At 55.1% G+C, this 24,075-nt stretch overlaps 12 protein-coding genes across 12 annotated transcripts; 4 read left to right on the top strand and 8 right to left on the bottom strand.

Moving 5' to 3' along the window:
- Window positions 1-1,113: 1,113 nt before the first annotated feature.
- ACRALDRAFT_1073722 (uncharacterized protein) lies at window positions 1,114-2,993 on the top strand (the record flags this gene model as incomplete). The annotated part of the gene is made up of 4 exons (XM_071018138.1): window positions 1,114-1,408; window positions 1,487-1,531; window positions 1,636-1,996; window positions 2,076-2,993. Coding segments are annotated over exons 1-4 (1,545 nt in total), but the record flags the coding sequence as incomplete, so codon positions are not given.
- A 1,860-nt stretch (window positions 2,994-4,853) lies between these two features.
- ACRALDRAFT_2015469 (uncharacterized protein) lies at window positions 4,854-6,362 on the bottom strand (the record flags this gene model as incomplete). Its single annotated transcript, XM_071019803.1, has 9 exons — window positions 4,854-4,881; window positions 4,952-4,961; window positions 5,046-5,212; window positions 5,265-5,562; window positions 5,605-5,794; window positions 5,836-5,986; window positions 6,034-6,123; window positions 6,155-6,185; window positions 6,233-6,362. The coding sequence occupies 9 exons, from the start codon at window positions 6,360-6,362 to the stop codon at window positions 4,854-4,856; spliced, it is 1,095 nt and encodes a 364-aa protein (XP_070879439.1).
- Window positions 6,363-6,452: 90 nt separating this feature from the next.
- On the top strand, window positions 6,453-7,499 carry ACRALDRAFT_1067028 (uncharacterized protein; the record flags this gene model as incomplete). Its single annotated transcript, XM_071017404.1, has 3 exons — window positions 6,453-6,891; window positions 6,985-7,054; window positions 7,175-7,499. 3 exons carry the CDS (start codon window positions 6,453-6,455, stop codon window positions 7,497-7,499), a joined length of 834 nt encoding a protein of 277 aa, XP_070879440.1.
- Window positions 7,500-8,239: 740 nt separating this feature from the next.
- ACRALDRAFT_2093151 (uncharacterized protein) lies at window positions 8,240-9,962 on the bottom strand (the record flags this gene model as incomplete). The annotated part of the gene is made up of 5 exons (XM_071022621.1): window positions 8,240-8,338; window positions 8,478-8,790; window positions 8,900-9,028; window positions 9,167-9,784; window positions 9,883-9,962. The coding sequence occupies 5 exons, from the start codon at window positions 9,960-9,962 to the stop codon at window positions 8,240-8,242; spliced, it is 1,239 nt and encodes a 412-aa protein (XP_070879441.1).
- Window positions 9,963-11,548: 1,586 nt separating this feature from the next.
- ACRALDRAFT_1078852 (glycoside hydrolase family 6 protein) lies at window positions 11,549-13,460 on the bottom strand. Its single transcript, XM_071018826.1, has 2 exons — window positions 12,280-13,460; window positions 11,549-12,205 (listed from the first exon to the last, which is right to left on the bottom strand). The coding sequence occupies exons 1-2, from the start codon at window positions 12,944-12,946 to the stop codon at window positions 11,700-11,702; spliced, it is 1,173 nt and encodes a 390-aa protein (XP_070879442.1). The 5' UTR covers window positions 12,947-13,460; the 3' UTR covers window positions 11,549-11,699.
- An 888-nt stretch (window positions 13,461-14,348) lies between these two features.
- Window positions 14,349-16,113, bottom strand: ACRALDRAFT_1078851 (uncharacterized protein). The gene is made up of 3 exons (XM_071018825.1): window positions 15,842-16,113; window positions 15,685-15,787; window positions 14,349-15,591 (listed from the first exon to the last, which is right to left on the bottom strand). Exon 3 carries the CDS (start codon window positions 15,425-15,427, stop codon window positions 14,891-14,893), a length of 537 nt encoding a protein of 178 aa, XP_070879443.1. The 5' UTR covers window positions 15,428-15,591; window positions 15,685-15,787; window positions 15,842-16,113; the 3' UTR covers window positions 14,349-14,890.
- ACRALDRAFT_1053849 (uncharacterized protein) lies at window positions 15,515-15,994 on the bottom strand (the record flags this gene model as incomplete). The annotated part of the gene is made up of 3 exons (XM_071015794.1): window positions 15,515-15,591; window positions 15,685-15,787; window positions 15,842-15,994. The coding sequence occupies 3 exons, from the start codon at window positions 15,992-15,994 to the stop codon at window positions 15,515-15,517; spliced, it is 333 nt and encodes a 110-aa protein (XP_070879444.1).
- A 1,216-nt stretch (window positions 16,114-17,329) lies between the features above and the next one.
- ACRALDRAFT_2031483 (uncharacterized protein) lies at window positions 17,330-18,051 on the bottom strand (the record flags this gene model as incomplete). Its single annotated transcript, XM_071020683.1, has 1 exon — window positions 17,330-18,051. A coding segment is annotated over exon 1 (164 nt), but the record flags the coding sequence as incomplete, so codon positions are not given.
- On the bottom strand, window positions 17,331-18,051 carry ACRALDRAFT_2056513 (uncharacterized protein). The gene has a single exon (XM_071021768.1). It carries the CDS (start codon window positions 17,590-17,592, stop codon window positions 17,401-17,403), a length of 192 nt encoding a protein of 63 aa, XP_070879446.1. The 5' UTR covers window positions 17,593-18,051; the 3' UTR covers window positions 17,331-17,400.
- Window positions 18,052-18,594: 543 nt separating this feature from the next.
- On the top strand, window positions 18,595-19,930 carry ACRALDRAFT_1073718 (uncharacterized protein). Its single transcript, XM_071018137.1, has 2 exons — window positions 18,595-19,279; window positions 19,427-19,930. The coding sequence occupies exons 1-2, from the start codon at window positions 18,676-18,678 to the stop codon at window positions 19,555-19,557; spliced, it is 735 nt and encodes a 244-aa protein (XP_070879447.1). The 5' UTR covers window positions 18,595-18,675; the 3' UTR covers window positions 19,558-19,930.
- A 485-nt stretch (window positions 19,931-20,415) lies between these two features.
- Window positions 20,416-21,824, bottom strand: ACRALDRAFT_1046401 (mitochondrial 54S ribosomal protein uL4m). The gene is made up of 2 exons (XM_071015446.1): window positions 21,559-21,824; window positions 20,416-21,457 (listed from the first exon to the last, which is right to left on the bottom strand). The coding sequence occupies exons 1-2, from the start codon at window positions 21,731-21,733 to the stop codon at window positions 20,676-20,678; spliced, it is 957 nt and encodes a 318-aa protein (XP_070879448.1). The 5' UTR covers window positions 21,734-21,824; the 3' UTR covers window positions 20,416-20,675.
- Window positions 21,825-22,016: 192 nt separating this feature from the next.
- On the top strand, window positions 22,017-23,865 carry ACRALDRAFT_1078848 (uncharacterized protein). Its single transcript, XM_071018824.1, has 2 exons — window positions 22,017-22,653; window positions 22,737-23,865. The coding sequence occupies exons 1-2, from the start codon at window positions 22,125-22,127 to the stop codon at window positions 23,588-23,590; spliced, it is 1,383 nt and encodes a 460-aa protein (XP_070879449.1). The 5' UTR covers window positions 22,017-22,124; the 3' UTR covers window positions 23,591-23,865.
- The last annotated feature ends 210 nt before the right edge of the window (window positions 23,866-24,075 follow it).

The raw sequence follows: 24,075 nt of genomic DNA on the forward strand, positions 1-24,075 counted from the left end.
AATAAGACGTCATTTTTTTTTGGATCCCATTTGGGAGGATGAGATGGATGAAGAGAATGGACGGGACTACAGGATGGGAGGCTACGGACAGGAACGGGGAGCATTTGCACGGCGTCTGACAGGTGGATGACTGGCTTTTCTACTGGGAGGAATCATATCCAAACGATGGGATGGCAAAGGGCTTTTAGAGAGGTTTGGGAGAGTCTTTAGCTCTGATTCCTTCCTGTCCTTCCCCTTTGGATTCTTTTCCCTTTTTTTCTTGTTTTCTTTACAAAAATCCTCCCCATCTTTCAAACATAGAGCTATGGGTCCATGAGACCAAGGTCCTTGTTCTCGAGCAGTCGCCTGCTTCTTGAACAACGGCCACATATAAATCATCAGATGCGACACATCCCGGGCTTCTCATACCCTGGACTTGCTGCGGGACCTGCTGCTGGACTTGCTAACATGGGCATAGAGTCTTTCTACTACGGCTTCCGGCGATCCCACTTGCTCTGACGTTGTCTTCGTCCGTCGTCCGCCGCGTCAAGTCTCACGTCACCTCCGCCGCTGCCGTTACCCGGAAAGTGCAGCTAGCCACCTCGTGCCTCGTCATGCGAAGTCTTGCATCCACGGTCCGGGAGAAGGGATGATGCAGCGCTTCGAATGGGCCTGGCCTCTTAGAAGGGCCATACTACCTCTGCAAGGCAGGGGCTTCCCTCGCTTGGATCAACGCTGTCAATATCACGCGTTTCTCTTACGGGCAATCCATCTTTCCTGCCGCCTTTCTTTCTTTTCCTTCTGTCATCCTCACCTCTCCCTGTCCCTCCTTCTTGCCCTTCACGTTGCTCCTCCAGACTTTCCTGAGACAACAAACAACGCCTGAACCGATGTCGAGCGTCGATTCCCCTTCCCCTGCTTCTCATCCAAATTGCGCATTGGTTTTCCCTCGGCTCTGTCAATGCTGCGGTTTCCTATGTGCCCTTGCGTTTTCTTCCCGTCCACCACTTGGCATACCACAGTCTGTTCCGAACTCATGCAGCCTTACAACCGTAGCACTTGTAACACCATTCCAAGCTCGACCACCAGAATCACAGGCTATCCTTATTCTCTTTTGCCTCCCAAAAAAACAACCTCGACCCGGCGACGCGACAAGACTGTAACCTAAGCGCCACTCCCCGCAAGTCCTCTTGTCCCACCCTTCGCCATGCCCGCAACTTCCAAGCGGACGTCATGCGAGACTCGACCCAGTATCCCTAGCTCAGTCATACCTCCGGCTGTAGGAAATTCCGAAGCCAGGGACGGCAAGACGTTTTCAAATGATGCGACTGGGACAATGTCGAGCCGGAATGTCCTCATCTTCTCCGACACGGATGCGATCGAAGACAGGACACTGTTTCTCGTCGAGTACAACCGTCTGGCCAAAAAGGTGACGATCCTTTTCGTCCCTTCGACTGCATTGTGATGTCTGTGCCGTCTTGTCGTTCCGTGGACTAACTTGGGGCAGAATGGAATACGAGCAATAGTTATGGAGGATATTGCAAAGGGCAAGGTAAGTAGCCTTCAGCGAGCGCCCATGGATTTTATTCTTTTGCTACTACATAGTTTTTTTTTTTTTTTTTTTCTCTTTTTGATCTCGCTGACAGTTGTCAAAAGCGAAACACAACGCCATCCACCATGCCGGAGAAGAAGAGCTGGTGGTCCCGGGTGCTACCCGCGCCATCCCAACAGCAACAAGAGCCGCCCGAGGAGCAGCCCCAGGCACAAGACGGTCGCAAGCTATCCACTTCATCGCAATCGTCTTCGAAATCACGTTCCTCGCGGCGCAGGCGAAGTGTCAGTGATTTGGCTCTCCATCTGGTGCAGTCACGAAAGCAGCAAGCCAAGACCTTGACTCTGCAAACCATGGTGAGACTGAGCGGCCAGTCCTGGCTCAGCTTACCTCCCGGTTTTGCTCCCGGATCCCTCATCCTGCCGACGTGTCTCCGAGCAACGGCTCAGTATCTGGCCGAGCATGGTAGGGCCGACTACCTTCTCCGAGATGGAAAAGAAGAAGGCGAACTCTGCTGACCCTGGGTTGCCTCGTTCCAATGTAGGGACCATGGCCCCTGGCATCTTCCGTATTCCGGGGTCCCTTCGCACCATCAACGCATTGTACGATCACTACTGCGACGACAGAGGCCACAAAGGGGTCACACAAACTATCCGCTATCCGAACCTGCCTGACCATATCAGAGCCGATGTTCATGACGTTGCCTCGGTCTTTAAGCGGTTTCTCGCCGTTCTCCCCGGAGGCATCATCGGCTGTGTGGCCGTCTTTGATGCTCTCGTTGCTATCCATAGTCACTTTCGCAGCGAGATCGCCGCCGACCTCAACCAATCACGACAAATCAAACTGCGGGCGCGGCTCATCGCACTGGCCATTAGTACGCTCAGATCTCGATTCCGCCGCGAGCTCGTCTGCGCCGTCTTTGGTCTGCTGTCACTCATCGGTCAACAGGCGGAGAATGCGGCCCAGGGAGACGGCCCAGGAAGCTCCCCATTTGCATCCGAACTCATGGGATACCACGCCCTGGGTGTCATTTTTGGCCCGCTCCTGGTGGGCGAGCTGCTCGCCGACTATACCAACAAAATTGCAGCCGACCCATCTTGGGGATCTCTGCTGTCCCCCCTGACACCTACTAAGCTGAAGAGAGAGCGGCCGCGAAAGGCGCCCAAGTCAGCTGAATGTTTACCAGCGGTTGACAAGATGAGCGACGTTCGGCTCGCCAACGATGTCGCCGAGATGCTCATCTCGCACTGGCGGGACGTGGTGCGGGAAATGAGGAGCTTTTCGGTGCTGTCCTGCCAAGGTCGCCGCAGTGAAGATGAGGCCACCAAAGGGGGAGCCCTGAGATCATCCATCTCGCAGCGGTTCGTAATCAAGCAGCCCCGAGGTCGGGCGGCAAATTCTCCATCATCAGAACCACGGGGGAGATCCCGGACCCTGGACGACCATACCCCGACTCGTCGTATGTACTGTGCTTTTCCCCCTTTCCTTGAAGAGTTGTGATGAGCCTGGCCCTCTATTTTTCGATTTTCTTACCTCTAGGACCAGGTACGCTGAAAGCACCGACATCCATATCCAACATGACTTGGACGGATACTCTGTCAATGAAGAGACTACGCCCCAAGACCTCCGTTATTTCATCGCCTGATCGAATCTGTGCCGCGGATACGTCAGCCGAGACCTCTGCGGGTCATTCCCTACAAGACAAGACATCTCGACTATGGAATGGGCAAGCCTCCAAGGACGACCAGGCGCAGCAGCAGGTGCCTGGAGGGAGCACCGGGCCCTTCAATTTGAAGACAAAGCCGAGTCTGGCACGAATGGACATTCAGTCGAAAGTGTTGTGTCAGTATACGGGCATCGAAGACGGGGGGAAACCCAACCACCTTTTGATTTCAAGGTTGTCACCGGCCCAGACCCTCCTTAAGAACGGCGGCGAACACCACAACCTTCTGTCCCAGGGCTCCGATTCCGGCCTTGTGGCTACCCGGTTGCGGAAGTTTATGTGCACCGATCTGAGGCAACATGATGACACGGCTCCAAGGCAAGCAGGCGTAGACACGGCACAGTGGCAGCACCAGCCGCCACGGGATAGTGGGAACCTTTCGACTCGTCCCGCAGATGCTGATGATGGAACCACTTCCCGTATCTTCTCTGCGGCGGACACTGAGCAATCTCAACTGACCAGTGAGAACTCCTATGATACGGGTAATAAGTCTCTCGAGACGGTATTGCTAGCACCTTGGACTCCTAGACGGCATGGCAAGTGTGAAGATGAATCTGAGAATGGCTGCTCGACCAAAGGGACGACAGGTGTTACATTGCAGGGTCGCCCGCCTCAAACCTGCAGTACACCACAGGGTCCCGACAACATGACGACACCGTTGAAACCACAAGCTACTAGAACAGGCGTCTCGGGAGCATGTTTCTCGAACGGCAGAGGGACGTCACACAGTTCGGCCTCGAAGCCAAGCGGTGTCAAGGCAATGGCTGCCATGTGGGAAGGCGCTGCGAGAGAATTTCCGGATGCCCCCTCATCAGTACCCCGGTCTCAGAGGCGGACTGATAACAGCGAGGTCGGTGGAGCCTCTTGGCCTTGGTCTCGCAGCAAAACACCGCCCAGGTCTGTCCGGTTGATAAGATTGACCTACGATGCGCCTTTGATCAAGGACTCTGCAAAGGACGCCACGACGACGTCTAGAGGACAGACGCCAGTGACGCCACGATACGGCAGCGGCAGTACGGATAAGGGACTACGGACATCAGCCGGCGGCGGAGGCGATCGCGAACGCGCTTTAGAAGGGGCTAAACACCTTGACCTTCCGATTGTGGCGGGTGGCAGTCCCCACTCTACTTCATTGCATGCACAGGTCCGCAGACTTCAGAAAGAGCTCGAAGAGCAGATGGAGGAGGTGGCGACACTCCGGAGGAAATTACATCTGGGCGCGCAGGAGGATGCCGATGTTGCGACGCTGACCGAGCAGCTGCAGGAGGCCAGGCGAGAGTGTACGATGTGGAGGGACCGTGCTGAGGCTGCTGAGAAGCGCATGGCCATGCTTGAAAGCTTTTATGGCTTGGCCAGGCTGTTTTCTGAGGACGAGGGAGGTGGGGAGTTGTAGCAGCGGGAGAGAGTCGAGATGCTGCAGCCGAGGTTGACACTGTCACTAAGACGGTGGCAGGTGTAGTATGACTAGAGGGAGTATTGCTCTGTGACAGAGAGCAAAGTTAAGTCTTGGAAGCTATAACTTAAGTTACTTGCCCTTAGCCAGAATATAGTGTTTGAACAAACTTTGCTTACTTCTGCTGTCTATCCGCGGGAGGCCGGTTATTGTCTGAATCTACCCCTGACCGAACTTGTTGTGAACTTGTGTCTATAGAATAATAGACCTGGCCAACAACCACCACCGCCGCCGCCTTTACCACATGTCAATGACTTGGGAGATCACAATTGCGGTAGGAACCAAGTTAAGGGGGAATGTGTGTAGTTATCTTGCTAGAGTAGACGCCCGAAAACAACTTTGCACGGTAACAACTGGAGAGAAAAGCGGACAAGACTCAATTTCCATCCCAGTCATACCAGTATCACCGCCAGGTCGAGATGCCGTTCCAAGCACATGGCCTTTACGGTCCCCCGAGGATGTTGGCAGGTTGTTTCTGCAGAACGAACTGTCAGCGGATTCCTGGCTCGACAGAACAATCACATACAACAACAACAACAACAACTCGGGCTCTGTACTTACAGTTGATGTGGACGATGCGGCCCTTGGTGTTGGAGGCATGGCTGCCGTAGGCACGCTGGTTGGTGAGCTCCTCGGCGGAGAGGTTCTGGGGGAGGGCAGCGTTCTGGGTGGCCGCGGCGGCAGTGGGGGGCCAGGTGCCCTTCCAGGGCTGGGTCTGGGCGTTGTTGGTAGTTCCGTGCATTTTGGCGTTGGAGGTTTGGGTTTGGAAAAGGGGGGGTTTGTGTTTGTTTTGGTAGTGATGGTAGCTTGGTTTGGTTTGTGGGTTGTTGCTTGTGAGGAGGAGATATCGAGACTCTGGACACGGGGATGTCGACGGCTTTATATAGATTTCTTGACTGCTGGGACTTTCGACTGTTATGAGCACGGAATGACGAGTCGCGGTCGAGGTACCATATCGTGTGAGAGGCCACACGCGGCACAATGTCGCGACTTTGGTCTGTCTCGTCGTCGCGAACGTGCAGATAGCTTGCTCTCTGTCTTGGCCTGGTTGCGTCCTCTTCCACGGCTCAGTCTGGTTGCGTCCCCTCTCACATCCACACGTACTGAGACCCCCAGATTACATGTCACGTTCCGCCTGACACCACTGAGGGGATGGTTACATTGTGCATGGTCGAAGGGTTGGTTCTCGAGACGTGTAAATCTGCAAGGCATCCCATGATGCCGCGTCTCGCATATCTGCTTGGACTGTTGAACCTCTTCTTGCTCATACTTGCTCAAACTACCACCACCCAGGGTGTGACTATGGTTATCAAGTGCTCCAGTCACCCCCGAGGAGTGTGTATCAATGGATGTATATCAATTTGATTGGGTCTTTCCTTGCGTATCATCTGTGTCTCTTCCCGCCCGGCGCCCGCGCTGCATCAGAAATGCGATGTTTCAATTTCACGTCCCGCCTGGTCGAGGAGAGGAGGAGAGGACTTGAGGAGGTGGTGGTTGGTGGTGTCACCCTAGCCTCTTGTTCCACTGACCGAAATGTAAGATAAAAAGACTGGATGCGACAGTCTCGGATTGTGAGTCGTGGCTCGTGACTCGTGGGTGTCTTCCAACTTCCCTCCAGATCGAAGTAGAGGATACGCTGCTTCTCCCCACAACATTCACTGCCCCCTTTTTCAAACCACAGTCTATCCACTCTTTCAGTATACGCCACCCCTGGGCGCGAGAACGCATAGAGCCAATCCGCTACGATGGCCGACACGGTAACCGCCGCCATCCGCTACGTCCGGCGCGAGGACAACGACCGCCTGGCCACAGAGAAGCCCTACATTCTACATTACAAGCCGGCGGCCGGGCTCCCGCCCAACAACTTCACCATCGACTCGTTCCCGGGGATCCAGATCCACAACCTCCGCTCCGCGGGCCTGCGCTACGAGGACCACGGGATGAGCATCGCGAAGCTCGACGAGGCGTCCGTGGCTGATATGCGGCCCGAGCTCTTTGATGACGACGACTGGATCGAAAAGAATTACCTCCCCGCCCTGCACCGCAGCGTCTGCGCGGCCCTGGGCGCCAAGAGCATGACCGTCTTCGACTGGATGCTCCGAAAGCGTTCGCCGTCCTTCCCAACGCAGAACGTTGGCGAGGCCGACTGGGATGCGGTGCAGCCTTCGCTCTCGGCGCATATTGGTATGTTCTGGCCCGTGCCGTTCTGCGGTCCGCTTTTTGTCTCACACGGTTTTGTCTCACACTGGATTGAAGATTACACCACCAAGGAACTAGACGGGAGGCTGGAGCAGTACTTTGGCGAGGATAAGGAAAACGTCATGAAGCGACGCTATCAAGTCATCAAGTAAGAACATTGAACGCAGAGTGTGCCCCCTCTGCCTCGTCCCCTCCCTCCCTCCTCACTTGTGGCAACGAAAACACGGTCTATTAGTGTAGTCTAACTAGCAACTGCCTTGTTTTTTAGTGTCTGGAAACCGCTTTCAGGTCCCTGCAGAGACTTCCCCATGGCCTACCTGGACCCCAAGTCGGTGGACAGAGACAGAGACCTCCTGGCCGTGGACGAGGTCTTCCCTACCGTCGCCAACGAGGTCTACCAGGTGTACTACAACCCGGAACACAAGTGGTATTACGTGCCAGACCAGTTAGAGTCCGAACTGGTCATTTTCAACGCGTATGATTCCGAGACTGGCCAGGTCAATGCCGTTCCGCACTGCTCCTTCGATCTGGGGGAGCTGGGATCCGGCATACCCCGTCAGAGCCTCGAAGTCCGGGCCTTTGTCTTTTACTGAGAGGATGTGTGCAATCCCTCAGCTACATACCTGCGGTAGAAACAATGTAGCATTGCATACGAGGTGACGCGGGTGATGGCAAGGAGAGACGTGCCATGTCACTGGACGGCAGCAGAGTGAGTGAGAAAGTGCGGTGAAGGACGTATGTACTTCGTAAGAATGGTACACGAGTCAGGAAGCATAATTTTATGCATAAGAAATGAATATAACTGCATTTGGTATGAATTTGCGGACTTGGTATTAGCGGCATCTGAGACTTTGTGCACTTTACGTCTCACTGGAGTCTGGCGCGAGACTGGGTGAAAAGGCATGAGGTGCAAGTCCATCTTGGTACCGTTGTAATGGTGGGATGAACCGGATGATCATGGCCCAGAGGGTGCCTGAAATGCACCTGAGTGCATATGAGCAAGTTTGATGTCTTTAGCAATGGAGCCGTATCATGTATCGTATATGCGTGCATCCCAGCTCCCAGCGTCGAAGGATGAAATGTATACCAAGGAACAGAAGAACAAGAGTATCGGGGTATTCTCCCATGGGGAATATACTCAATCAATGTAGGAAGTCCCTGTCAAGTGTCTAGGTAACCTCCGGAGTCCGTCCCCCGAATGCGGAAGCCGGAGACCCACATGGATGCCGAAAAGTGGGGCCAGATCCGGAGTCCGTTAGGAACCGGGGCTCGGGAGATTACAGGGAAATTTCGGAAGAGTATCTTGCCTGATATACAGGGTGCTCCAAGTGCATCAGAACTCCCTCCAGAAGGCGTCAAAATTTTCGAGGGTGCTGCGCGCGACGTCCTCGCCAGACTTTTGTCCCTCTAGACAGCTGAACATGTAATGAACCTGCATTCAGGTCAGTACTTTCTGTGAGGGAAAAGCAGGCCCTCGTATGGCCTTTCTGGCAAGCACGGCCAAATGAAGATCATAGAAAAGAAGAAGAAGAAAAAATGAAATGAAAAGGAAATAAATAAATAAAACTCACCCCTCCATATACTCGACTGTAATGGACGCTCTCAACCATGTCCGACAGGCTGGAAAAAGAGAGGGTAACGGTACCCCTGTCGTGTCTCTCCACCTGTACCGAGGCGGTCAGGTCGATGGTGTCGCCCACGTACTGCCGGATGACTTCGGCCGCAGCGGCACTCAAAGTTGAGTGGCCCGAGGTATACTCGGGATGGAATGGGGTCGGGGTCAAGAGCGGCAGCCAGTCCGGGTCGTGGATGTTGCGCCCCGAACGGACCCAGGGATCGGGGTGGCGGATGGCAGTAATGGGCCGCCACAGGTTATAATGATACCTGTAAGGGGTCTTATGAGTAGGTGCCATGAAGAGAAGGCATACCAGCTCGGCCTTGCAGGCAGCAGCAGCGGTTTGCCCAGGAGCGGAGATTAGATGGATTGCCTTACTTGCTGTCAAAGGCCGTGATGTAGGCGTTTGCTATAGCAAAGTTGAGCTCGGCAAAGAGTTTGGCGCTGCTGGTGACGTCGGACTTGTACCGGTCGCCGAAAATCTCGGCTACGACGCCGTTCCAGAAGCTTTGAGTTTCCATATTAGCCGAATTCTGACGCCATCATTCTTTTTGTTGGGACATGGGGTCTCATCTCCGCCCATGTGGTCTCATATGCGAGTACTTGGCACGAAGAGTAGGGGGAAGTTCAGGGGGTATAACGTACTAAAAAGGGGGTCCCTCCCAGAAATAAGCAATATCCGCCTCCTCGTCGGTTCTGGACGTACTGTTTAGGGCCCCCTTTGCCAGCTGAAGCTCAATCTCGTCTTCGAACTCTTCAGAGTCGGTCGCCGGAGGGACTGGAGCCCGGAAACGGGTTATGTCACCCACGCCAGCAAACGGACGGAGACACCTGGAACGGGGAGCCTGTGGCACGGGACCTTGGCCTTCGGTGGGCTGATATACACCAGCTTGTGGGGGACCCCAGGTGTACTCGGGGGGCTCGTGGAAGCACGGGTCGACGCGTTTGGTCAAAAGCTCGGCTGCAGCCTCGCGGCCAACGGAGCTGGCGCTGGCAATGGCGTTTCCATTGCACCCACCAGACCCGAGATCAGTTAGGACGATCTCTAGCTTGCCATCGATGGCATCCTGGACGGCGAGGCTGCCGTTGTAAACACTCCCCAATACTCCGTGGGCGGCTATCGATACGGCCGCCTGCTGGATCAGAAGAGAATCGTTTTGGGTCAGCACGGCTGCCAGATACATGGCACCATGCATCATTGCAGGTACCAGCGGTGGCGGCAGTGCCGTGCCGACGCCTCGAAAATCTGCCCATTGCTCGTTCCTAGCTCACTGTTAGACTTCAGTCCCTAGGATATAATGGAGAATGATGTTGTCGCGGAGGTATCTGACGAGGAATCTTGAGTTGGAGATGCATCTTACCATAGTTGGACGATATCCCCGTCATATGGGGCTGCGCGGGCCGTGGCTGCCAAAGTCGTTAGGAGAACAGACAACTTCATGATGCGTGGGGGGGTTAGAAAGCTCAGTGGAGACAGTGGACACGTTTAAAATCCCCCAGGCCACAATGGATATCCGCCATTATCGGATGATGCACCTTTTATATCCCGAAATCCGCGTCTGTTCTCAGACAGTCGAGGCATGTGGCATCGTGGCCAATTACCTGAGTCGAGCGGGTTGTGCTGTCCGAACTTGCGGGCACAGGGTGTCAACCACGGCTCCGGGATAGACTTCCGTGTGGCGCACGGGGACTCCCGGTGTGGGGAAGCCGAAGAATAAAACGCGTCAGTGTGTACATACGTTGTACATAGGTACGAACACATACGTACAGTGAGTGTACAGTGCACACTTCGCAAGGATACATGTCAATCGCTTCGAAACCTTGTGGAGTTACTCTCGTCTGTTCTCCTGACTCAACAGTAGTTTCGAAGCATGCGAGTTTGAACTTTTCGATGCTTCTGCAGCGTTACTATACACGGACGATTTGTACCAAGACCTACCTAGGTATGTATGTATATTTCCATAACTTATGCATGAATTGGCCCCTGGGTATTATTCGTAATATCAGAATACACGTAAGTCGACACAAATGTCGCGCAGATGTGCCCCGCCTACGCGTGCCCAGGACGTGGATTTGTACGAAGTACATAGGTACGTTTGCTCGGCAGAGACCATAGAAGTACCTAAGGTAATGCCCAGATCCCCCGCGACCTAATATGGTACTTTTACATAACAGTGACAGTCGTGGCATTTGGCGGTTGCTGACATAATGAGCTCTGTGCCACAAACTGCCCGGACTAACCAGATGAGGATGCCGCGCCTCTCCTTACCATCTTTGGCTCCTCCGACAACGTCAATCCCGACGTCCCGAGAATCGTCCGAATCGACATTTATTTCGTTTTCTTCGGTTATTGGCTAGTTTCTAAGACTTCCTCTCCTGGACTTCTCAATCTCCAATACAATACCACCAACTTGACAAAAATCTTCCCTTCGTATCAAAAGGTCGGACGTGGACAATATGGCGGATCATTAGACGGATATCCCTCTTGTTACGGACAGTATGTTAGAGACAGTTGGTTGCTGGCGAGCCATCTTCAGAACTGAGCCTGACATCCGACTCGCAAACCGTGCCGTCTGGTTTGTGTAATTTCCCGGTTCCCTGGTTTCCTGGTCCTACCTATCTCAATCAGTTTTCAATCACGTAATCTCATCTTGTCTATTCCTGTATCCTACGGTGGGGTTTAACAAGTACTTCGTACGAATACGGGTAAATTGTCCCACAACGCGTACCGACGCGTTTCCCCATCTTCAACGCTACAACCAACCTGAAGCTTCAACTTCAAGAGACTCTCAAAAAATCAATACGTCTTCTGCTACACCGATTTTGAACATGTCCTTCAGAAGAACCACTGGCTATGTAGTACTAGAAATTGTAAATTCATTGTATTTGAAGTTGATGGTGTTTTTTACCCGGTGAATTGGGTGCATCCGAGTCACTCGTCACTTGTTAAGGGACGTGACTGCACCACGAAATCATTTCTTCTCAGCACGGAATTCATTCACTGCCGACAAAGGATCACTTTAGAATGTGGACAAAAAGAAATTGTATGTCTGGAAGCGCTGTCTACTCTAGCGTCTAGTCGGAGAGTAAAGTCGTACAGTCCTGGTACCAATGAACCACCAAGCCATCGCGATCTAACAAACACCCCCCATTATACAATGAAAGAGAATAAAAAAACTTAGTTCTTGTTGGGCCACCAAGGCTGGCGGGCCCTCTCAAGAGAGTCGGCCGGGACGATCGACTCGTGGGCGTTCTCGACAAGCATGATCATGTAGTCGTTGAACCAGGCGCCGGCGCGGGGGGCACCAGGCATGCCGCACTGGCCGTCGCTCTCGCCGGGGGGCTTGACCCAGACGAGGCTGTCGATGAGGGGGTTCGCGTCGGTGAGGCCCTGCTTGCCGAGGCCGGCGGGGTAGACGTTGCACCACTCGCCCCACTCCTCGCGGGCACCAGGCAGGTGGACGCGGCTCTGGTCGATGATGAAGCGGGCGGGGAGACCCTCCTGCTCGAGGAAGGGGGCCAGGGAGCGGGCGAAGTTGTCCTCGTCCCAAGAGGGGTTCCACTCGGTGTAGTCCTCGCGGACCTCGGCCTGGAAGGGGTTGTAGTTGGACACGTTGGTCACGAAGCCGCGAATCTTGGTGTCGTTGCCGGCCATGCGGACAATCTTGCCGGCTTGCTGGGCAGCTAAAGGAGGGGGGAAGGATGTTAGTCTGGTGTACCCAAGGTCGAAGGACAAAGGAGGGGAATAAAACACATACTCAGGGGAAGGTTATCAGCCCAACCAAGCCAGCCGCCGTGGGAAATGTCAATGTACAGGTGGACATTGTCGAACTGAAGCTTCTGCAGGGCATAGGCAATGGCCTCCTCCTGGATGGGCTTGGCCTGGGCACAGAAAGGAATGCCCTCGTTGGTGACCATGTTGCCAATCGCATCGGGCTCGATGACAATGGCGAAGGTCAGGTCCGAGGCGCGGCTGAGGCGGTCGGCCCACGCATCGACGTACTCATCCTTGTAGCGGCGCAGGCCGTCGGTGCCCGACAGCTCGCCGGCGCTCTCGCCGGCGCTGCAGTCCCGGTCGGGGACGTTGTAGAGCACCAGGCCGACGATCTGGTCGACGCCGCCCTGGATCTGCTCGGCACGGGCAGCCGAGATGGTCGCATCGAGAGCGTCCAGGCCGGAAATGCTGGGGGCCCAGACGAAGGTGCCCGTGTTCTGCACCGTGCGCACCTTGCGGGCGTTGAGGGTGTCGTTGGCGGCGATGAACGAGTCGAAGGTCTGCTCGAGCTGACCGGCGTAACCGTGGCTGACGGTCACACGGCGACCCTCGAAGGGGTTGACGTCGGGGGCGGGGCAGTCATCGCGGCGCATGACGGCGGCAGCGGCCGTGCCCAGGAGGGCGAGGGAGCAAAGGGCGGTGGTACGCATTGTGGCAACTTGTACTCCTTGTCTTGAAGATGCTGGATCCGGGGAGACTGAAGAAGAACAGAATCGAGCAAGCTTCCTAGGTCGAACAGCAGAGAACAAGGCGTCCCTATATATCGATCGACGATCCACCAGCGTGGATCACGACGGGTGCTGCGCCGGGGCAGGCATGTAACCCAAGGCCACGCCATTGACCCTCTTGTTGCCTTTTTTGGTTCGGAGTGGAAGCCGAAGGTCTGGGCAATGCCTTCCTGTTCCTTCTTAATGCCTTCCACGGTAAGTACGTGTGGCCATCAGAGCAAGGCCCGCCTTCCGTATAGACCCCGGTATGCAGGAGCGACTATGCTGGTAAGATTAAAGACATGATCCTTCATGAGTACCTACAACGTACTCATCCTCCATGAGGGCGGCCAAGCGCTCGGAGATTGAAGCACCGTAGATAAGACGTGGCATGGTTTCGAAGCTTCAAGAACGGGGGACAAGGTCCAGCCAGAGATGACGGGACCGCTTGGTAATTCATTAACGGACAGGACAGCCAAGGCGGTCGCCATCAATGCCCAGCCCGTTCTTGTGGGTGAGACTATGGGGATTTTCCTTTTTCGCATCGCCGAGAACACACGATGATGCGGGAAAAAAAGCCGTAGGTCCGATACCCCTGAGTGCCGTAGCTGTTTACCTGGGATGGCCAGATTCTTAGTTCCCGCCTCTGCCCTTGCATATGTACGTTGTATGTATACAACGTAACGGTAATTTCCTTGAGGCGCCGCGTGAGGTCTGTCCTTGACTCTTCTTCATAGCAGAGGTTCTTGCTGTTCTGTGAAAGCGAGTCGATTTGAAGACAAGCTGATCAATTCGACAAGCTGATCGATTCGACAAGCTTTGATCAGCTGTCCATCAATTCCTCGAAAAGTGAGGATCGTCTAGGTAATACTTTGTCGATCCGGCTCGTTCGGGAGAGAGGCGAAAGAGAGAAAAACAGGTTGACGGCAAACTGAGAGTGGCTGCTGCGCCTGCGGGCGGAGAGGTCAGGGGTGCGCACCTATCATAGTCCTTCGGCCCCTGTCTCCCGATCCCGAGCCCCCACGTTCCGGCGAGTAGCTTCCGACATCCCAATGAGGGAACGCGCCGACAAGACAGAATGACGAGCAGTCCAGTCCACTCTTCCAAGGCGACAAGAAGCACACTGTCGATGTGCACTGAGGAAGCGGCTTTTCCTATCCCCATGTTGATTTTCTTTCTCTTTCTGGGCCGTATGTCTCAAGTCACAAGCTACACGTCCTTTGCTCTCAAATATTTAAAGGCATTCGAAATAACGCTTGCGAACCAGGCATATCCGGGCGCAGCGAATGAGGGCGGGAGAAAACGGTTGAGAAAGAAACAGTCGAAGCATTTCATGGGTTACGTGCGGAACTATCCTGGGGGTCGACCCCTCGTTGGGCGACATGGGATAGACTGAGAAGATGATCCGATGGCACGACTATTTTTCGAAGGATGACCAGACCGAGATTTCCGGGAGAACATCGCCATTGCAGTGGCCGGGCGAGGAGTCTGAGCTCCGGAACATAGTAGGATGCTCGCCCGATGGCGTACGTGAGAGCATCGTATAACGATTGTGAACCCTGCAGCAGAGCTCCCGCCGCAGCGCCGCCTGTAATTCGGCCAGAGAGTCGGCCACTTGGCGTTGGTTTCCCTCCAGCACGATCATGTGGCAACCATCTCTGCCATTCGCGACGCCACTGAACCCGAGCCCTTACCATGTTGCCAATATGTTCCTCTAATTCCGCCCTTGCTTGCCTCACTAGAACAATCCACCAAGTCATTCGTGGGTTTCGGGGTTGGAAACGGTGCAACGTTGGAAAGGTGAGACGGTGCACCTGAGAAGGGGTTCGGTAATAACTACATCAGACGACAGAGTTTGGGCATTCCAAGACCGCTCTGGTGGCTCGACTAGAACCACTCGAGATGGCTCGATTCCCGTCGGATCCTCCAGCGCCCACCGGAATCCAGCCTCATGGTGACCGTGATCCGTCCAATGCCGTCCAGCACGGCACCCACCAACTCCGAATCGTCCGCCAACTTTTCATATGCTAAGCCACCCAGGGTGGACGTATCACGGCTCTGACCGTGCTTCTCTCTTCTATAACTCGGATCCTCCTCTCTATAGTGAAAATGGTCCGAAGCGGTGCGACCTGTAGGCTCATGCTCGGGGGAAAAGAATGATGATGATGATGACGACGATGACGACGATGACAATGATGACAATGATGATGACGGTGATGATGGACTGTGATGTCTCGCAGAGGCAGGGACGGAGTTCCTTGCCCAGTTCGAATGTGCATGCTGCGGAGGCCTGTCAGGCTCTCTGGGACGGACGGGAAGCGTGACGGAAGAGGGGGGAAAACCGGCGGCGTCATCGTCCCGCCGGCGGGGTTCCGGCTCAGGTGTTGTATCAGGGACGAGGGATTCGGCGGCCGGCCACATCATGGACACCCGCTCAGGATGTTGACGATGGACGCGGTCTGATGAGGGCAGCGGTCGGGAGGCGGGGTCATAGTGGCCGGGCGCACGTCGTCAATTGTATGTTTCCTGGATGAAGATTTCTCTGAAGCTGTGGGTCGTCTCGACGACGGCGGAGGCAAGCTCGAGATCTAGGGAGCATTGGGCAGTTAGAAGACGGACGAACATGGACGGCGGAATAAATCCGCGGAGGGGAAGGAGAGACAATGGATAGGTCAACCTACCGACATCAGTACCCAGGTCCATTGAGCTCAGAACCTTGATCGACAGATCTGGGTTCACTTTGCCAATGAGTAGGGCGACATGTCCGTTGACCAGATGAGAATCCTAGGTAGAGTGTAAGTCAGGGTTCGAATGGAGGGAGTCGGAGTAAACACGTACGCGATCCATGATGGCGGTAACGGGGCCATCGGCGTCAAGGACAGCAGTGTCGCCTCTGAGCTGGGTGACTCGACCGGTTATGGTGACATTGCGGCCGACATACGAGTCGAGATATTGGGCGGTGATACGCGGGGTCGAGCCGGTTTCAGCCATGGTGAGGTGAATGACGGACGCGATACTATGAAGTGCAGGAGATTGTGTGTGTGCGTGTGTGTGGGAGATGAATGTCGGAATGGTGTCGCGCGGTTGTTTTGCGGGGAGGGAAGAGTCAGAAAAAGGTGCAAGACGCGTTTGACCTTTGGGTACCCCCGCATTCAGTTTGGCGGTTTGTGCTCAGCGCGGTGTCACCTGACTCGTATGTTGCTCAGATACTGAGACATAAAAGAGTGGGTCATCTCTTTGTTTGCTGCCGAAGGACACATGTATCAATGCCCCATAGATACCTGAAATACAGAATAAATTGGGGGTAAAACGTGGTAACCGCAAAGTACCCTATTGATGCAAGGCACAAGAGTCCTCTGCCGAAGGCCTTGGTCCCGATTGGTCGACTCGCGTCTACGGAGTAGTCCACTTTCGCGTACCAACAACTACCGGATAACAAGAACTAGAAATCCAAAAACGAAAAATGCAGCTGACGGTATAACCACGCCAAGACCATCTCTATCGGTGTCGCGTATCGGAAGATATTACAACGCACGCTACCATCAATTCTCAGGGGAGTAAATAAGTGTACGAAGTACATTATAAACTCGCAAACCCACCCGGTGACGCTATGCTTGCCCTCTGCGTCTGGATGACGCAGGGGCTCAAGGTTCATACACTACCTATAGTGGGCATATGTACTCAGAAGTATAACGTACCTCACCTCGCATCCTGTTTACATCCCTCTGCACTGTAAGTACAACCCAGGGTACCTATCACAAACGACAATGTATAGGTACTTTGTACCTATCTTGCACGTTGTACTGGTGGGCTGGTGTCAGATGGCGAAACAAAACTGAGGTCCAAGTGGAGAATACAGGGCGGTCTCCGGAGCATTATCTCCTACTCTCGCCTCTCAGAACTAGGATTAGGAGCATCGACAACCACAATTGCCCATTCCTACCACAATGGCAAATGCCATGGACCTGCAGTAATTATCCGAAATCTCCATGATTCCCCTTTTGTCCCCGTACCCCGCCCGCTTCGTGCCTTGATTTTCGTACAGCTATAGCACACTGCTCTGTAGGTACTGTTGCCACCCGTCACTCCCGAGGCCCTTGTCCAACCGTGGCATGTATCATATCCAAGTTTGTCGCGTAGCGTATACCTCGAGGATCAACCAGCCCAGGAGTTCTTCTTTGTAGCAGCTACAGATAGAATCTTGTCTTTTTCAACCTCTCTACCTACCTACCTACCTAAGGTAGGTAGTCCATCCGTCCCCCGTCCTCCGTCCCCGCCCTTTTTCCCCCTTCACCATCTCTTTCACCATCTTTCTGCCATCATACATTGTGCTTCGAGGAGAATCATCACACCTCACATCACGGACAAACCCACCACAGCTAGGTAGTTGATCGAATCTACGAATACATCTGAAAGGCCCCATCGTCAAAGGACCTAGTTGCAAGATAGCATAGGTGCGTACCTGATTTCCTACCCTTATACCCTCTGTACCTCCACCGTCCAGCAGTCCGCCGGCTTTCACCTCCCTCCCCTGGACAGACTAGACTGGAGCTTCGCTTTGGCAGCAAGCCGGCAGCTATTAGCGCCATCTCAGTCCTTGGTTCGACCCCACATACCGTCCCGACATGATGGACGTTGGCCTATGGCGGTCAACTTTCCGTCTCCCCGCCCCCGTCCCCCCTACGTCATTGCCTCCCTCGGGGATCGCATTCTGCCTCTGCCATCATAGGGATTTGCGTATTCGTACCCGCCTCCCCTGTTCCGCTTAGCTCGCTGCCAAGCTCTCCCCATTGAGAATTATTCCGTCGCAAACGATGGCAGCTCGCTGACCGTTGAGCATGACACTCAAAGACAACTGACTGGTCACCTCAGGAGGTCCTTGTTGTCTAGCCGCCAAAATCACTGTTCTTGTCCTGGACGAAGCGAACAGAATCATTAGGCCTCGCCACCTTTTGTTGGCCCAAGAAACGCCGAGCCGCCGTGACCTGCTAGAAGCCCCATTGACCAGTACACCACACTACCAGTACCACAGCTCTCCACACCCACACATATACCTGCCGGACATAATCTTGCGACTACCGGTGGGACCAAGGACCCGAGAATTCAAAGACTTCTGTGCTGCCCCCCTTCTCACAGTGGGCGGTGTATCGGTGAACCATCAACTGCGCCAAGTACCTAATTCCTTCGGAACATGGGCATATTCTAGCTGCCTCTGTGTCCTTCTACATATGCCTACTCGGGACAGAAAGCAACGACTCGCCCAGCCTTTGCGGCTTTCATCCATCAAAATACCGTTGTCCATCACGGCTCAAGGATCCGCGCCGCATCCTAGCTTGTAATCAGACAACAAACAGAGCCGCTGGCCTTGATCAACATTCAATTCGGCTGCGTGAGAAGCGTGCACTTCACGCCCTCACTTTGGTCACCGCAGGTTCAGGACCTTGTCAAACCCAAAGAAAGAAACGCCGCTGGCCCTATCAGGGAGACGACCTTGGGATTACCGCCTGGTAAAGCCGGAGACGCAAACATATATGGTGTCGTATGACCAACCCGCCGGCGGAATGCCGCAGGGCTTTGCGAATATGACAATGCATCCTTCATGGACGACGCAACAGCCAACTCTGGTCGACGGATCGGTGGATAATTACTTGTACGGCAGTGGTTATGACTCGATGGTCGATCGCGGAGGGACGAATGTACCGCCTGTACTCCAGAGTAACGCGGGTCCACAGAGAGCAACGCAGCACACCTCCGGCTCGCGCTCGGGCTCGGGCTCCGGCTCTAGCACTTTTTCCAATACTCGCAGGTCTCGGTCGAGCGCATCGACGGAACCACCATCTGAACCCAAACCGCCGCCAAGGAAGAAGCAGAACAAGAGGGAACGCGGGGCCAGCACTTCGCAACTCGCGGACGACGACCCGAAACGGCAGATAGCGTTGGAGAGGAACCGAGTGGCGGCCAGCAAGTGCCGCAAGAAGAAGAAGGAGTGGGTTTCGGAACTACAAGAGACCAAGGCGGGACTGGAGAACCACCACCAGCAGCTTCAGCGGGAGTACAACGGGCTCCTGGACGAGGTCAGCCTCATGAAGAACGAGCTCATCTCCCACGCGCACTGCAACGATCCCAACATTGACCTGTGGCTCGACAACGAGGCGAAGCGGTTCGTCCAAAGGGCCACCGAACGCTATGGCCATACGCACCCTGGTGCCGCCGGGCTTTCGGGGTTTGCCGATATGCGTGCACCGTCGGTGGCGTCGACGCGCCATTCCTTTGACGGTACGTGATCCGGAAAGCGAAGCGCACACACACATGTCAGGCGGGCGAGGGCAAAGGGAGTTCGTTCGACGAGTGGCGCATAGCACTGTTGTGCCCCTTTTTTTCCCTTGGGGTTCATCGTGACTAACGAGAAGGTGCGTCCCGAAGCTACAATGATGTCGCCGTCGTCCGTTGCCGCGAGCCAAGCCGGAAGCATAGGGAGCACGGGGGGTATGAACTTTGACCACATGCCCGACAGCGTCTTCGATCACAACACAGGGAACTGCGACGGTGTCTGATGGCAACGCGGGAGACTTGCCATGTGGATTGATTTGAAGCGTTGACGTGATTTGTTTGACAAATCTCTTGGTTTCTGAATGTTCTATTGGGGATGAAGTCTTCGGGTCTATGAAAGGGGAAAAAAGTCAAGGATGTATGAGTCCTCACCCATGGGAGTGCGACTCTGGCAGTCGAGTTCTCGTGTGTTATGAATCTTGATGATTAGGGGTTCCCGGGTATCATCTGTTGGTCGGCGTTGGGGCGCGAAGGGCAAGGTTAATAGAGCGGCGGTTCTGGTAATACCTATGAGACGAGGACGGCGAAGGTGTATATTGAGTGAAGGCTGTTCGAATGGCCTTGCGGAATGTCGACTATCATTAATATGTTCCATCTGACCATCGCAGTTAAGGGGGCTTTTGATCTGAATCCGCAGACGAGAGACGAAGAAAATGAACCAAGAAAATGAGAAGCAAAAACAACAAAAGAGGAGTCCAAGTACAAGTAGAGGTACCTAGGTACGATACGTTGCTCCATTCGGACGACGTTGGATTAGTCATGTCTGGTTGGACTGGCGTAATCACGGAGTGCAGTACACTGTATAACATACAGTGCGCTCACTTTACAGTGCCATTGCGAGAACTGACCAGGCTTCTTATAGCCAGGGATCTACAACCATTCTAGGGATTAATTGCCTCTTTTCTACTTTGTGTCCTTGTTTTTCATTCTCTGTTCATCATGTCAGGTCTCCTTGTCGAATTCCGTTTACCACCTGTTAGACAGTGAGGAGCAGAATATGGTGTTAGCCAAGGGTGGGTTCTTACGAGGTATCGGTTGACATCGAGTATCGAGTACATCAGACTTCATGACCGCAGTCTTGTCGAAGGATAGCATCACATTCTATTCCTACAGTTAAGCGTGGCACAAGGCCCAAGTTCTATTCCTACACACCCACCAACTGACGCACGTCTCCGTCCAGTATTGGTACAATATTCGTGCATCCCATACTAAAGAGGCCGGAAAGCGCCTCACCAAGTTGGGCCAAGGACACTCCTCCTCCGTTTGGCCCTCCTCTTCTGAATGTACATAGATTGTTACATGTAAACCCAACGTAGATATCCCGTGATCCTGTACAACAGGGCTAGGAAACCAGAGGCTCCCCAATAGGAGGCCCACTGCGCGTCACACCATTGATGAAGATCTTGCTCACCAAGTCGCTCTGGTGGTTCTCCAGCATCTCCCGCAACGCCGACCGCTCCACCACCACGCGGCCTTCCTCCAGCAGATCCTTGACATCCACATCCGACACCTCGAGGCAGCGGCCATGCATACCGGCGTCCTCCATGCAGTCGAAGAGCGCGGGACGGCGCGAACCAGTCACGAACAGGGTCCTCCCGTCGGCCCTCCCCCACTGGTTCGCGAGGAGGATCTGCTCGACCCATTTCCGGCGGTACGAGCTCGCCAGCTCGTCGGCCACGAAGCCGCCCTCCAGCAGGACGCGAAAGTCGCGCGGCAGCGTCAGGTCCATGCCGTCCTCGCACACGAGCAGCTCGCCGCGGCGGTAGCGGTAGCTGAGCGCCGTGCGCCACGCCACGTCGTACACCTTGCGGTTGAGGTGCGTGGCAAAGTCGCGCGGCGTGGGCCCGTGGATCACGCCGCCGCCTCGCCGGATGGGCGACTGCCTGGTGCCGGCTCGCGCCCGTCCCGTGCCCTTTTGCGGGTAGATCTTGCGGTGCGACCCGGCCACCTCCCACCGCGTCTTGACGGACGCCGTGCCCTGCCGCGTCGCGTCGGCTTCGTAGATCACCGCCAGGTGGAGGAGGTCGCGGCGGAGGGGGAGGTAGAGGTGCTTGGTCGAGTAGGATTCGAGCGATCGGGGTGCGAGCGTGGGAAAGGCGTGGATGGTGACGGGGACGGTGGAGACTGTTGGGTGTAGACCGTGACCATGTCAGCCAACTCGTTCGATTTGCTGGGTGAAAAAAAGGGAAGAGACGGGCACAAGATGGAGGAGACGCGTCACGTACCTGGTGTCCAGGGCTCGGGGGATATCTTGGACGAGGAAGACTTGAGGGTAGTAGTGATTGGCGGTATTGATGCCGCGGTGGCCATGGATCTGGTGAAGATGCTGCCCACAGCATTCGCAGAGAGGTTCAGGCCCTTCATGGCGTCATTGAGACCCCGGATGCCCTTGCCGGCCATGGTTGAGATGGTTTGTCGTCTCAATTGGCCGTATCAAATGTTCGATTGGGGCAGACAGCCTTTGCATAGGGACTTTCAGTTGTCTTCCTTTGCTCCCATCTCACACGGACTGACCGAAAATTTGGCCATGCTCGAAACCTGACTAAGCACCCCGAGCTGCTATTTGGTGGGGCGAGAATGTTTATCCGACTCCGAAGTCATTGTCCAATGGCAAGTTACGACCAACTGTTTTAGTGGAGACCCGCCGAGTCGCGTGTGCAGCTTTCAAATTTCCTCTCGGTCCATCAAGACGACGGACGACGTTGAATTCTCACCACCTGCAAGGGGATCGCCAATCGAGTCACCCATTGGCCTCCAACCCCCGTAGTTCACTCATTTTCTCGCCATCACCATGGCATCTTGTCGCCAGGTCGGAAGGCCACTGGCACAGCGCCTGCTTCGGCAAGATGTCGCTCCTCTCCGGCCCTTCACCACTTCTTCCCCCGTCTCCGCCCAAGTCTACAAAGTCGTCCGCGAGCGCCCCGAAGGCGAACCTGATCCCGTCGAGCTGGACCCAAACACGGCCGTCCATCCCTGGGCGGAGAAGGACCTCTGGAAGGCCGGGACACCGCCTATAGGTAGCCGTCGTCGCCGTTATGCCATTCGCACGTCGCAGAACATCCCCTTCGAGCAGCTTCCCTACCAGGCCTTCCAGGAGGCCCGGAAGCTGCTAGCAGAAGACAGGGAAGAGAAGATTGCTGCCATAAAAGCCGAGGTCGAGAAGATGCGGCAAATACGCGAGGCGGACGCTTCGCTCTTCAAGGGAGGCGAGAAGAAGCGCGAGATGAAGCTCGAGAGTTTGCGTCAGCACATTGAGTGGCTGAAGATTCAAGCCGACATTAACGATCCCTGCATCAAGAGGAGATTCGAAGACGGTCTCGGTACGGAAACATTTCCTTTTTCCCTTGTCACCCTTTCCCCTTTCCCCTTTCCCCTTGTCCACTCGGCTAACAACAACTCGCAGGCGACATGAACAAACCCATCTACCGCTACCTCGCCCAGCGCCGCTGGGAATCCTACGAGCGCAAGCTCATCGAGCAGCGCATCTCCCAGTTCCACATCACCCCGGACATCCTCCCCACCTTCTCCCCGCAATACGACGTCCAGCTCTTCTTCCGCCGCGCCAAGGTCCCCGCCGGCAAACTCCTCCCGAGCAACATCACCGAGGTGCCCCCGCGTCTGCGCATCCAGCCCTTCGACGCCGGCGACCGCCTCGTCACCATCGTCATCCTCGACCCGGACGTCCCCAACGTCGAAACCGACGGCTTCACCAAGCGCTGCCACTACCTCGCCGCCAACGTGCCCCTGTCCCCGACCACCCCCGCCGTCGCCCTCTCCCGCCTGCCCACCGACAACCACGTCGCCGTCCCCTACCTCCCCGCTTTCGCCCAAAAGGGCTCCCCCTACCACCGCCTCGCCGTCTTCATCCTCGACCAGCCCGACGGCCGCGTCCTGGACGTCGCCCAGCTCCGCGCCCTCTACGCCGCTAACACGAGCCCGGAGCACAACTTCTCCCTCAAGTCCCTCCGCGACAAGTTCGGCCTCCGCCCTGCTGGCTTCACCCTCTTCCGCACCGAGTGGGACGCCAACACCGCCGACGTCATGCGCCGCGCCGGCGTCCCCGGCGCTGACATCGAGCTCCGCCCTACGCGCGTCCGCTCCCTCAAGCCCCCCAAGACCCCGCGCGGCTGGGAGGCCAAGCGCCAGGGTCCCAAGTACCGCCACCTTTGGAAGTACACCAAGCGCATCCGCGGCCTGTCCAACGCCAAGGGATGGATTGTCAAGAAACGTGGCGAGGGTGGTGGCAGGAGGGGTTAAGAGAGCTGTATGGAATCTGTATTGTGTTATAATATATGCTGGTGGGAGGAAGTGGCGCGTGCTCATGCTGTCATGGAGGAGAGCCTGTCGGAAAATGGAAGGAGACGAGCACCCCGGCTATATGCTCCAGAGGTGTTCTTTGTAGAATATATGTGTATTGTGTACCACCTACATCTAACGCGTCATCTTCACACAACGCGCTGCAGTCGGTCTAACAGACCGGGAATATAGAATTGCTCATGTTGGAACGGAAAAAAGACCTGTCTCATTACGACAACACTGCAGTCTGGTGCACCATGTACGATGTCTCTTTGCCTCACCATATGCCGCTCGTTGGATAGTCGCTCCCAAGGGACTATCACCTCTGCAGCTAATCGAATTTGTCAAAGCATAGATAGGTAGGGAGCAACACAGCATCGTATTGGATTCACGCTCATGGCAATATCCCGTACATGTCTAGTAGCCATGGCAGTCCAGCTACGGAA

The sequence above is a fragment of the Sodiomyces alcalophilus genome, assembly GCF_042370955.1.
Source record: "Sodiomyces alcalophilus JCM 7366 unplaced genomic scaffold ACRALscaffold_1, whole genome shotgun sequence".
Classification (NCBI taxonomy): Eukaryota; Fungi; Ascomycota; class Sordariomycetes; order Glomerellales; family Plectosphaerellaceae; genus Sodiomyces; species Sodiomyces alcalophilus.